Raw genomic sequence first — 13,872 nt, forward strand, 5'->3', positions numbered from 1 at the left:
CCATCGACACTTGCGGGTGAGTAGGGAAGCGGGGAGGCAATGCGGGAAGGGGCGCCCTGGTTTTCTTGGCGCAGTAGCCAAGAGTTTCTCGCTCACTCGCTCACTCACACACACACACACCGAGGCAAAGTTCTTGTTTGTTTTGTTGTTCGTTCGTTCGTTTGCTTGCTTGCCCTTGGAAAATTCAGATATATGGTGGGGCTCTTGCCTTTCGTCGGGGGAGGCGAGATCTGCGGTCTTCTCTCTCCCTTCTGGGCCGCCGAGAGAGGCTTGGGGAAACTTCCAAGGCTGGAAGGAGCGTTGAACCGGCAAGAACCAGCCAAGTAGTTCTTGCTTGGTGGCGGCGGCGGGCAGGGTGGAGGGGTGGGAATATGGCTGGCGAGAGCATTCCTCATACAATAATCCATGCAGTCCCCTCCAGGGATACGGAGGGCCTCCGCGAGGGTCCATCGCCAGCAGCGGCAGCAACAGTGGTGTCAGAAGTGGGATCACCCCTCCCCGCGGCCAGCGCGCACTCGCGTCCTCGGACCGCTTCCCGTCCTGGGTCCTTTTCGCGGTTGTGTTTTTTGGTCGGAGCACCTTCTTTGCTGAGTTTCGGCCTTCGGTTCATGCAGGGAGAGGTGGAGGAGGGTGTCTGCCTTTCCGAGGCCCGCCCGCCGGCCCGGGCCAAGATCCTTTTACACCAGGGAGGTGACGGGCGGGATCTTGGAGCCTTCCTCTTCCCAGGGCTGGAGGTTCTGCAGCGCGAAGAGCGAGGAGTTGTGCAGGCAGAGCGGGTCGGGCTGGATGGAGTCGTTCAGGGACTTCTGGAAGGCGTCGTGTTGGAGCTGCAGCATCAGCCGGCTGGCCTGTTGCCTCTCGGCTTCCCTCTCCTCCGCCGTCTGTCTCCTAAAGAGGAAAAAAGGCACAGCTCAGAAGGTCCCCTCGCTAGGCAGCCGACGACGCCCAAGCAAAGCCCGCGCTCGCCTTCCGTGGCCGTCGAGGGGAAACCGAAGGTTCCCTGCGCCACCGGCCGGCCGCTTCCTTCCAGCCCAAACAAAATACAGTGGTACCTCGGGTTACATACGCTTCAGGTTACATTCGCTTCAGGTTACAGACTCCGCTAACCCAGAAATAGTGCTTCAGGTTAAGAACTTTGCTTCAGGATGAGAACAGAAATCGTGCTCCGGCGGCGCGGCAGCAGCAGAGGCCCCATTAGCTAAAGTGGTGCTTCGGGTTAAGAACAGTTTCAGGTTAAGTACGGACCTCCGGAACGAATTAAGTACTTAACCCGAGGTACCACTGTACTTTTCTCTCTCTCTCTCTCTCTCTCTCTCTTTGGACACCGCAAATTCCACCCGGGCTCACTCAGAAGGCCGCCAGAAAGGCGGGCAGAGAGGATTTGCAGCCTGGAGAGAAGGCCCCAGGTTTACTCAGGAGGGGTTAAGTTTGCTCAACTCCCCCGGTCGAGCAGCAGCGCGATCCCCGGTCGAGCAGCGCGACTCAGGCCTCCTCGGGAGAAAAGAAGGGGTTCGGTGGAGCTTTACTCCCAAGCGGGTGCACAGCGGCAACCTTTTTGGCTCGCCGGAACAGTTTCCACGGGCACCGAATTAACAGTGTCCTTTCATTCGTCTAAATAATAACTCTGCCTTCTGCGAGGGGGATGCGGATTTCAAGGAGCGCAGCTTGCTCAGATGGGGCTCAGATGGCGGCCGGCCCATCCCACCACGTCGAGGACTTTCCGTTCCCCCTATCCTGGACGCCCCAAGCGACAGGCGCGTCAAGGAATCGCCCCCGGCTGCTTTAAACGGATCGTGGCACAGGCACCACCTCCTCCCTTTTCCGCCCCTCCGAAGAAGCAGGAAAGTGCCTCTTTTTCCGCGATTTATTCCAAGTGCTATTGCTTCGCACCTGCCGCCCACAAATCAAGGCCGGGCGCGCGCCAGAAACTTGGCGCGAGAAAACCAGAAGGGACGTTCAGTAAACACGAGAGCCGCACATCCCAACGTTTCCCAAACTGGACGACCCCCCCAAAAAAAAATCCCTTCTCTACCCTCTCCAAAGCAGAGCAATACCACCCCTAAAAGAGGCGACACTCTCCCAATACCATTACTCCCTCCCTCCCGCAAAGTAAGCCAGCAAACCTAAACCTGCGCGCAAACCTGGGCATCCCCATAATTTAAGTGGGGCAGGAAAGGCCCGCTTTGTACGAGAATTTATCAGAGGAATTGAAGGATAAATGGGCGGGGGAGGACTGCGGGAGAGAAACTGAGGCAAGGAGGTCGGGCCTGGGCGAGCCATGAACCCGTTAATCCGAAGGACTTGGTTTCCAGGCCAATTCAGCGCCCGATCCGCAGCCCGTGGATTTGAAATTCCTTGAGCCCAACTAGCGCAGGCGTTAGCCTTGGTTTCCCGCACCCGTAACTTTCAGTCTCCGAGCCTCAACTGGTTTATGGATCATCACTTGTCCCTTCCAACATGAAAGCGCGACGAAAAGGAAACAGCGATGTGATGCGCCCGGGACTTGAGATCGAGACGCAGCGCGTCTACATAGGCGCGCGGACGTGCTCCGCTCTCCAAAAGCGATCTCTCCTGAATTTGGGCCAAATGTGGAGGCTCTCCCGGAGGTCACCAGCCCGGGAAGCCAGGTGGAAATAGCCTGCCCAATTTTAACACCAAAAGGCGCAAATTCTCCTTGAAATGCCCGCGGATGGAACATCTCGGCGCCAAACGCCTTTCTTCGTTGGCCAAAGTCCTGGCGCTTTTCAGCGCCGCGGTGAAGCCTCCTTGGAACTCACCGCCGTTTGGGAAAGTAGGAACGGGTCGACTGAGTGAGGACCGGAATCCCTGAACCGCTTTGACTCCTGTGGTCGCTCAAAAACGGAGTCGAGGAGGCACCGGGATGGAAAAACCCCTTCCTCCCGCATCCGCGCTCTGCGCAGCTAAGGCCAGTTTCCCCAGAAATCCAGGCCGCAGATTTCTACGCGGGGCGACTTCCTCGCGAGTAAGCCTCCTCCTTGCCCCGCAATCACCACCGGCATTCAACAAGGGTTTTCGCCTTCCTACGCATTTCCCCAGGAATCCCTCCGGATCCTGCTATTTTTTTAAACTGCGGGGCACCGATCCGGCGGCCGAGGCCTCTTGTTTGAGCCGCAGACAGCGGCGATCGCGGCCTCTGCAGCTGCTGGTCAGTTCTTGAAACGCCGGTTGCATTTCCATAGGAGGGGATCGGAATCGTCGTCATCGATTGCGGGGGCGGGGAACAAATATAAACCCCGAGTTTTCGAAAAGAGGCGCATGATTTCTGACCGAGCCGCGGGGGACCGGGGAGAGCCGTGAATAACCGGCTGAATCCGACAGGAGCCCCTCAAGTCATCTGGGGCGAGACTGGGGAAAATGGAACAGTGCTTTGGTTTTTTCAAATGTGGACAACAACCCTTTGCAATAACGGGAGGGGGGGTTCTCTACCCTTTCCAAACAATTTCCAGCTACAAAACCTCTCTCACTTCTCCCCCTCCCAATGCCCAAATTTATAACCAAAAAATAAAATAAAATTTAAACGTATTTCGCATTTTTCAGCCCGAAACGCTTCCTTTTCAAAAGCAGAATTAAAAGGCTTTTGTTCTGGCGTGTGGATATTTGTTTTTAGAGAGACTGGAGGGGAAAGGTAGGAGCCTTTTTTTTATTTATCAGTCCATCTATTCCAACCCATTTTCCCAGGAACTTTGCTCGCTCGTTTTGGTGGCCAAGCGACGCGAAACAGTCTCCGGACCTGCCTTTGCGCTGCTACAAATGAATAGGCGTAATGCGGACCCTGAATCAGCACTGCATAAAATGTCCAGAAGCAGTGGCGTAGCGTGGGGGGTGCAGGGGGGGCCGGCCGCACCGGGCGCAACATGGGGGGGGGCGCTTGCACTAACTAATCTAGTGGAAGAGACTCGAGTGCTAAAATCCACGGGTTAGGGGGCGCAAATTATTTGCCTTGCCCCGGGTGCTTACAACCCACGCTAAGCCACTGTCCAGAAGCATTTCAATGATGATTGTAGGCGGTCGAGGTTTTCGTTTTATTTTATTTTGGGTTTGTTTTTAGGCGCAGGGTGAGGAATGCGGGTAGGAAATCAGCGCCGAATCCCTGCTCTCGCCCAACCTCCGTCTGTTAAGGGTCGCAAACGAAGGAGCCTGGAAGCTATTATGCGCCGAGATGCCAAAAGTGGGTCCCTATTGGGGTTTTTTTCACCCTGCAAATGAGACAGCGGCCCAAACCTGGGGAAAGGCGGGCTTAAGAAGAAATAGCAACCTTGTGCGTTGGACCCTGTCCAACAGATTTCCAGAGGAAACAGAATCGGTTTTTACTCTTGTAATGTTTCCAGTTTGTGACCCGGGATTTAGATCTCTTAATCCAAATGATGATAATATTTCATGTTATTTTATTTTTTTACTTTTTGGATTAATCTGTTTTTATTGTAATCTATGCTGAAAGGTTTCAATAAAAAATAATTTTAAAAAGAATAGGTAATAATAATAATAATAATAATAATACTGTTATTGTTGTTTTTATAGCATTACTATGAGCGTAGCATTCACGTTATCGTGCCGTTAACACAAATACAATAATTATATCGCCATTTTTGTCCGAGGGCCCAGGCGCTCGTCGCAACCGCAAAACTAGTCCATTTCCATTAATCGGATGTCCTACAGCGGAGGAGAACGAGGCGTAGTCAGCGTCGCTAATACAAAGAAAACGTTGCAAGTAACAGCGGCCTTGGAGCGGTTTGCAGCCTCAAACGAGAGTGGAAACGATTCTGGACCGACAGGCGTCGAGCAAACCTCCCAGGAGAGCAGATCCGGAGCCTTCTGCGCCCTGCTTACTCGGAAAAGCAAGAACTGCTACGGAAGTCGACAGAGTTTACTTCCGAGTAGCGCGTTGCCATTCAAAAGACACACACACACACAAATATATACGTGTATATATAGGTGTGTCCAGTAGCTCTCAAGAACGCTTGAAGAGCAAATCTAGGAGTCTAAACTTTGGGGAAAATAAAAGGGCGGGTATGTTTTTTTACTGCGCTCCGAGCTCAGCCTTGCGCGTTGGTGTAAAGAGTAAATGGACGGTCTGCGCTCCGTTTGCGCCTCTGGGACAGCAGTTTCGGGGTGCTGCGAGGGTGTATTTCATTTTTCACTACGAGAGTCACAGGGTGATTTCTAAAGCAAGTTTGAACCCGGGGATTCTTTGGGACAAGAAGAATCAGGGAAGGGGGTCTGAATTGGGACCACGGAGCATGGGAAGGTAGTTAACCCTTTCCCCCAACTCCATTTTCCCATTGACCCCCTATCAAGGCGATGGGCCCTGGAAACTCTTTTCTCGGTGCCTCTGCGCGCCTGGAAGCCAAATAAATCAGAAGCGCCTGGCTGGATCAGTCCCGTATTTTACCTCCAGCAGCGATCATCCGGGCAGCACAAGCCAGAGGATAAAAGCGACAGCCCTTCTTGTTCCCACGTCTCAGCAGACGCCCGGCTTTCAGAGATACATTGCCTCCGAAGCTGGAAGTTCTGCTTAGTTTCCATAGCAAAAGGCAAGGAATGTGGGGGGGGGGGTGCTGTTAGACTCCAACTCCCACCAGCTCCAGCCAGGTAGCCCATGGTCAGGGATGATGGGAGTCCTGGAACAACTGGGAGATCTCCAGCTCCCCATCGCTGGCACAGACAGGCCTTTTGTCCACGAAACAATCTCTAATCCTTTTTGAAATGCGTGTACACCCGTGTCCGTCCTCGCCTGACTATTAATTCCGCAAAGGAGCCACAATGTTGTACCGATCTCTTTGCAGATTCACCTTTACTGTGAGAGCGAATTCCTCTTTATTAACTCCCGGATTCGCGCTATATTATTATTATTATTATTATTATTATTATTATTATTATTATTATTACTTATTGCCTCGTACTGTGGTCCTCTTCCTTAATTTCTACCAAAACAAACAAAAACTCCAGAAATACAATGTGATGCATTTATCGTGAACAGAATGTGAGCAACTGGTTTGTTTTTCCCTGTCATTACCTAGATCCTACCTTCCAAACCAGTGGGCCTGAGGTCGCTGGATGGAAGGGGACGTCTAGAACGGGCTCCATGTGTGCGTGCTCCGCTTTTCAGGATCACGCGTTTAGGATGCCGGCGGAAGGAGGGCAAACGCCTCCTTTTCAGGGAGAGAGAGAGTCGGATGGGCCGAAAATAGCGCGGGATGCCTGTGGAAGGACTTTGGGATTTGGCGTTGGGCTCTGTAGTGTTTCATAATCACGGTGTGGGGAGAAAAGATTCTCACCCGCTCGCCGAATAAATTACGGCTCTATTTAATTTCGCTTCTGCCACTCTGTCCAGTAAAGGAGAAGTCACACGCCGCTAAAATTAGAGCGCCGCGCTCTTCCTCCTCGGTCGCTGTCCATTTCAGCACCACTTCTTTCACCAACTCCATTTGTGGCGACAGAGAAAGGTGTCAGGGCGAAGGGCAGGCCCCGATCCCTAGGTATCCTGCTCCCTCCCCACCCTCCCCATTTACTCCTTCGGTCCCCCACCCCACCTCACAGCCATCCACTGACCCACCGACTCACCGCCACTTGGTCCTGCGGTTCTGGAACCAGGTCTTGACTTGCGCGTCGGTCATCTTGAGCGACTTGGCGAGCGCCGCCCTCTCGGCCGAGGCCAGGTATTTCTGCCGGTGGAAGCGCTTCTCCAGCTCGCAGATCTGCACCCGGGAGAAGGAGGTGCGCGGCTTCTTGCGCTTGGGCGGGGTGCGGTTCTGGTAAGGGTGCCCGATCCGCCGCGTCACCGTGAAAGGAGTGAGCGCCGCCGCCGCTAGGACAGAAGACGCGGGCAGGGTGAGAGAGACGCGCAAAGGAACGGGGGGCAGAGAAAGAAACAGACAGGAGCCCTGCCCCAACCAGGCTAGGGGCCCCCAGGGCAGCACAGGGAGGGAGGGGGCAGAGGGGCGTCATTTCTCTTCCCTCTATAAGCCAACAGTGCTTTGATGGACGATAAACTCCGCTTCGGAAGCATCTTAGCAGGCCTCGGGAGTTGGACACTTAGACCTGGTAAGAGAAAGCAGCGCAGGAGAGCGCCTAGAGGCGCCCATTCAAGCGCGCTTAACATGGATTAGTTTAGTTCTCTTAGTGCTGTGTGGCATTCCTCCCCAGTAACTAGGCGGGTGGCAAAAGTGGGTGGCTTGTCCCGCCCACGACCACCCTCCCCCATCCAGTCCATCCTTATGGGTGACGTGGGGATTCAAGCCCTCCCTAGAGAGACTTTGTGAAAGGGAATCGAAGTTATTCTGGACCCATTAATTTCGAATCACAGAGAAGGCGGGCGCGCAAGTTAAGGTATGTGGTGTAGAGACCAAAAAAAGCACATCTCATTCACCCAAAACAGGGACGGGCTAAGTAAGAACAGCCTTGAAGAGAGAAAGAGAGATGGATGGATGGAGGCGAAGCTGTTAAGCAATAGTGGAAATAAGAGTTTTCGTTTTCAGGAACTGGCCAAATTGAGTACATTCCTGGCTAGGAAATATACTCACCAAGCCAGCAAGTGATGATGAAGATAATCACATTTAATATAGTGCCTCTCGAAGTTTAAAGGGTTATCACATTCATTTTCTCTGTCTGCTTATCCTAAGATTGGCAGATGGGCACCTCAGCTAAAGCCCCCCTCTCTCCACAATTAAATGCCTTCACCCCGAAGTGAAACACCACCACATTCATAAGGGGAGGGGGCTTATCTGAAAGGGGATTTTCTAACCTTGCCCATCTCCCCGTTTCCTCGACCTTCATCTAATCCGCGTTGGATTCGAATATATTTAAATTACCACCCTAGCTTTCTCATTTAGTTTTTAGCTGCTTGTTCTCCGCCTCCAGCCCCCTCTCTTACATTCTGTAATCAGATTAGGCACGGCGATTCCCTCGCCTTCCCCTCTCTCCTTGTACACTGCGATTTAAACAAATCAGCCCCAGAAAACCATGAATTAGAATCGAGGCTTTGAATTCTGAGCGCGGGGGGGTCGATTCAAATTAGTGGCGAGGGGACAGCTTTCCAGGCCGTCACTATTTACGGTGATTTTTATAGAAAAGAAAAGAAAATCCCTAAGAAACAAACATAAAAAGGGAATAAGTAGAATGTTTGCGTCTCAGTCCTGGCCGCCCAAATACTGAAACCACCATTTGGTACCACAAACGGATCAACCGTCTCCCTCACTGAGACACACAAACACATTCCACATCAGCAGAATGGGAATATTTATCTCTCCCTACACAAGGCACAAAACTGAAGTGCATTGGGGTTTGGTTATTTTTAAAAGGAGATTTCTTTCCCCCTGTTGAAGCTGCATGATGTTGAGGCTGAGTACCTGTGTGCGCAATGTATGTATATATGTATATTGACATACATTAGTATAATATTTAGAAGCACGGAAGCTTTGGAAACAGGCTGCCAAAGGAACTTGCGGGCTGAAGTTCGCCCTCTTTCTCTCTTCTCTCTCTTTCTCCCGGGGTCGTGCCTCTGAGACACCCCCACTCCCTCCTCCTCGCATCCCAACCACCCCCCCCCTTACCTGTGAATCTGTCCTTGACGAACCGCCTGCTGCTTTCCATCCAGGGGAAGTTGAGGCTGCCAAGACTGGGTACAGCTGGCATGGCTGGTATGGCACTAGAAATGGGAGGTGGCACTGCCCCAGGGATGGGTCTATGAGCTGGCACCCTGATCACGCCAGATGGAGCCAAGCTGAGATTCACACTGTAAGATCCAGAGTCCTCGAAGGGCGCCCCGATGCCAGGGAAGGCGCCTGGGAGAGAAGGGTACGGGGCGCCCGTCCGGCTGCCCACGGGGCTGCCCAGGTAATTCGCGCTGCCGCCGCCGCCGCCGACGTCTGATCCTCGCGGGGCGGGTTGCGAAGGGGTCTCCTGGTCGGAACTGTTTAAAATCTGATCAATCCCGAAGCTGATGGGTTCGTGTTGGTGCGGGGTCTGCGTGTTCGTTGGCTGATCCATCCTTGGTGAATTAGAAATATTGGCTCAAACGAAAGGAGAAGGGGTAAAAAAAAAAAAACCTAAAAAAACACACACACAACAACAACAACAACAACACCGTAAGAATTCCCCTATAAAAACGCTCCCCTTCCTTATTTCACAGTAGATCCATGTAAGGTCCTCTTGGTTTGTATGGATGTCACACTGAAACTTTGCCAAGACTGGTCCAGCTCGCCAGGCTCTCTGTCATCTTTTTTTGAACCAAACCTGGAGTTCCTGCTTCTAATTTCTCTCCCGCAGCTGCCATTGGCCACCCCAAACAAGCCTCTCTCCTCCCATTGGCTCCCGGGTTTCAATAAAGGCCTAATTCATTGGAATAGGAGCTTAGGGACTGTTCCGTGGTGACATCATTTTAACAAACGAACAATAGGTCAAATTTATTAGCTAAGATAATGCGGGGCGGATATTGCAATGAGCATCTGCGAGGGTTGCCTTTCGAAATTAGCGATATGAAATTGAACAAACCTGAGCAATTGCTAGGGGGGGGGAGCTCCCCTCCTCCCCTCCCCCCTCCTCTTCCAACCCTTTGGAATCATTAACAAATATGCTAGTTGAACAGAATTCCAGGCTGGCCGTTGCCGAGGCTGCTCCGTCCCTCCTCGGTGGATTAATTTGGGATCGATGCCCCTCTTTCCTATATATTGCTTTGTTTGCAAAAGGGAGGAAGGCGCGGGCTGACCGCAACTGGGCCGATTCCCCGCTCCGCGCCTCGTCTTAAGGGGTTGGGGAGATGTTTTTGTTTTTAAATGCAAATAAAGGGAAACCATTCTGGTTTGGGAAGTCCAGAGTTATCCCCATCTCCCCCCCCCCCCATTTAGTTTGAGGGATCCGAAGCCTTCAGACACACACACCCCTACGAAGATTTACTGGGAAATAAGTCTCATTGGACCCAGTGGGACTTCAGGGCCGAGTCAAAAAATGCCTAAGGACAGTCAGCTAGGGGTATTTAGACAGGGCAGTTCTCCCTCTGATTAAGGATGGAAGTTGGTTTTCTGGAAAACAACCCCAGGCCAATGAAGAGGCGAGCATTTTGGTAAAATTCACATATCCAGAGGTATTTAACAGCGCGCTCAATGGCGTGTTTATTTGGCGGGTGGGGTTTTAAAATAAAATAATAAAATAGAATATGTCAGACTGCAGCAATCCATAACAAATGTTCGACCCAGAAGCTGGGGAAGGAACTCAACCCTCTCCCAATTTCTGCAAGTGGGAAAAGAGAATCGCCAAGTGCTTTTCCCTGGAGGAGGAAAAGCGCTCCGATTTACCCAGATTCGAATCTGTTCTGCGGTATGTGCATGTAAAATATGTCAGAAACTAAAGTGGCCTTTCTTCGGCTCGGGGCCTTTTAGATCTGTTGAAATACAGCGCATCGTTCTTCGTGGAGTGGTGGAGTTTCCCCAGTGTTTTATTTTTCTCAGTCTCCGTTTCTTTCCACCTCATGGCAAGAAATTGTTCGCCTCCCTCTTGGATGAGCCTGGCCGGTGTTTGCACGGCGCAGCCTCCGTCGCCGAGAGGGAGCCTCGGAAGAAGGGATTCCGTTTTGGATTAATTCCTGTCAGCGAAACTTATTGCCCCGCCGTCTGGTTCTGTGAGTTTGGAGACGCTCCCTAACGTCCAAATTGGACTAAAAGCGTTAAAAATTAAATAACGTTCAAATGCATTTACTTAGTTTCCCCTTTATAAAGGGAAATGAAAACAGGGAATAGAATTTTCCTTTTAATAGAATGTAATAGTATTTGATCAGCACCTGTTAGGGCTGATTTCGTGATTTCAGAAAGCGGTGACAAGGAGGTAGTATATTAGTTTTTAAAGCTTAGGATTCAATTACCGCAACACACTGAATAATTTAAATGGCAACAGTAAATGCAAAGAGACCTGCGGAGTTTTATTGGGCTTATTGCGCGGAAAGGCGGACGCGAAACAGGAGGCCCCGCGCGCTTCCCTCCGTCCTCCGCAAAACCAAGTCCCTTTCCTTCCTTCTGGGAAAGAGGGACCAGCCTCCTCTCGAGGAGACTTCGAAACAGAAGGCGACTCCTGTCTCCTTTGGACCCTTGTCTCTTTCTAGTAAAGATTTTATATGTCTCTCTGCGTGTGCACGCACACATATATCTGCGCGCTCTCGCTCTCTTTTTTCGTGCCACAGAATTTATTTTCCCACACCCAATTTTTCATATTTTCCCTGGTGTATTCGCGTCTAGACATGGACCCAGGTATATATATATGATATGGAACCTAATTCATTATACCGTATGTACATCATATATGTAACATAATACTATAAACACACACCTTATAATATCTATAATAACATTTCATAAACGGAAGTCTGCGTTTTGGGATTGAAACAGAGGAGGATGTCTGCATTTGGACGTGGCCAAGGGGTGGAGCACCCTTTGGGTTCCCGGCCTTCTTGGGGACTGATCCACACAGCCTGCCAGGCTGAGGCTCCGATGGCTTAGTCTGTTCCACTGAAATTAAGAGCAATTTCTTCCGATTCCACACCGGCATTACCCCAGGACACCCGCTGTCGGTGGTTCGCAGAATGAAGCGTAGCACCTGGCGCCTCGACCCTTGTTTGCTTGCAAGGAAATCTTATGTCTGTTTGTCTCTGTGTGTTTCAATTGTAGAGAGCGTGCTCAGGGTCTTAATTCCAAACGGATCTAACCCTCTGTTCTTAAATTCAAGGGAGGGAAGAGAATAGTGGACAACTCTGATCTCCGCCAAGGAAGATCTAAACCCTGCCATCGCGCACGGGCGCATTTTTCGCGGCTCCTCAGTAAAGCCAGGTTAGGAACCTGCGCCACAATCCTAGGAGGGGGTTCGGCCCCTCCAAGGCATTTTGCTCTTAAACCTCTCTATTAAGAGATAATCCTCAAAGGAGGGAAGCGCGAGGTCTCCCCAAGGGTTGGAACTTTTACGCACGCGAGATCGGCGTTTCCTTTTATATCCTATTTAAATGGCACTAAAATAGGGGCCAGTTCAACCCACGGTGGTTTGCGCGCTAGGCACCTAGCGATTAAAAATAATAATCCTGAAAACTTTCCCAAGCGGATGGAAAATTCTTACATCCACCGTTAAGGAAATGAGAACAGAAGCCTCGCTGATCCGATCTTAGCTACCCGGCAGAGGAGAATGGAAAGTAAAAAAAGGGGACTTTATTTCCAGAGGAACAGAGGAGGAACGCATCCGTTTAGCCGCGTCTTTGACATTAGCTGCGGGACTTTGACAGCCTTTTCAGATTTGCATGGGCGTTAAATGAAAGGGCGGGCCGAAGGCAGATCAGGTGAACTGAAGCCAAGGGAGGGATCCAGACGAGGCGCTAAGTCCAAGTCTCGCTACGCCCCTTTTTCAAAAGAGCAATCTAATGGATGTTAAAGACATCCGATTGCCTATGGAGTGTTTAAGAGGAATAATTAAAAAGCCAATAGACTCGCAATCCATTCCCCCACCCCACCCCCGCGCCACTCTTTCTCAAGAAACAGGGAAATGGACAGCTAGCACAGAGGAAAGCATATACTTATAAATATAAATAAATAAGTTCCTTGTGAAAATGACCTAACGTAATTTCGAGGCCGCTTGCCTGACGTGGAGAGCGCCTCTCAGTTCAGGCGCCGCTCTTTTCCAGGCGGACGTTTTTAAGAGTCTGCCCAGATGGAATGTGAAGGATATTCCTTTCACTGATAATCCGATTAAGGGAAGGGGAAGAGACCCACCGTCTCAGGCACAGCCAGCTCATTCCCCAGGCGCCTGGCTGCTCTTTCGGAGATGCTTCTACCGTCGTGGTAAACAGAACAGGACCGCGTGAAGGAGGAGGAGATCGGCTAGAAAGAAGGAACTAAAAATGCGAAGGCGGTTACAAATCAAAGGAAAAAGATATCCCCGTCTCAGGTCTATTTTTCGCCTCGCTTTCGTATTTATACGCCCTTGCAGTTGTTGCGAATAACCTGTGGACCTCTTCACCAGTGGATCGGCTTGGGCTCTTAAGTTTCAGCCGGAGCTCCGCGCGCGCTTTCAGGAGCGCGCGTGGGGCTCCCAGGCAGGCTAAAAAGCTCCCCACGCCTCATTCACTTCCACGGCCGAGCCCTCGCCCCCTCTCGACTGGAGTGATCCAGCTCGTATATCCTTCGTCCGTATCCTTCGTATTTCCGTTGTCATTTTCTTTCATTCATATGCATGTTCTGTGCTTGATAACTTGTAGAACAAACAGAGACAGAAGCACACGGTTTATTCCAAGGTGCGTATTAAAACACACATGCAAAGAGAACAGATAATATTTACGATTTAATGTAGACACATATGCTTTACTAAGCAATCCTATGCATATCTCCTCGGAAGTAAGGCCCGCTGATTTTCAGTGAGGTTCGCTTCCAGGAACGTGGATTGCAGTTTCAATGTATGCTGTGTGCGCGCGCGGCTATAGACAATATGTGTGTGACATAGAATTGATCATACATTATTTTAGTTTTAATGTTATTACTGCTGCTCCTAGGGGGCCCAAGTCCCTTCGTCGTCGTCCCCCATAAAATATTTGAGGGGGCCGCTCCCCTAAAAAGTTGATAGGCATTGCCAATCAAATGGTCCGAGCGTGCCACATCTTGTGATCGATTATGCGGGGCAGGGCTTACATGCCCCCCCCCCAATATTTTATTCATGTTGGCACCCCTGCTGCTGCTACGCACTCAGCATGCGTGGGGCGTTACAAAATGAAAGGCCTCTGCCAGGAGCAGCTTACAATCTAAAAGTGATGCGCGACGGGAGCAGTCAGAGGGCCGGAAACTTGGAAGCTGGACAGATTCCCTAGACAGGCGCAGACAGAAAGTTTTGGGC

The 13,872-nt window shown here is 51.1% G+C and overlaps 1 protein-coding gene across 1 annotated transcript; it reads right to left on the minus strand.

Annotated features, from left to right (window-relative positions):
- Positions 1-530: 530 nt before the first annotated feature.
- Positions 531-9,006, minus strand: TLX3 (T cell leukemia homeobox 3; the record flags this gene model as incomplete). Its single annotated transcript, XM_081855707.1, has 3 exons — positions 531-888; positions 6,583-6,826; positions 8,571-9,006. 3 exons carry the CDS (start codon positions 9,004-9,006, stop codon positions 678-680), a joined length of 891 nt encoding a protein of 296 aa, XP_081711833.1. The 3' UTR covers positions 531-677.
- Between the last annotated feature and the right edge of the window lie 4,866 nt (positions 9,007-13,872).

This window comes from Podarcis erhardii (assembly GCF_964252035.2).
Source record: "Podarcis erhardii genome assembly, chromosome: 3".
Lineage (NCBI taxonomy): Eukaryota > Metazoa > Chordata > Lepidosauria > Squamata > Lacertidae > Podarcis > Podarcis erhardii.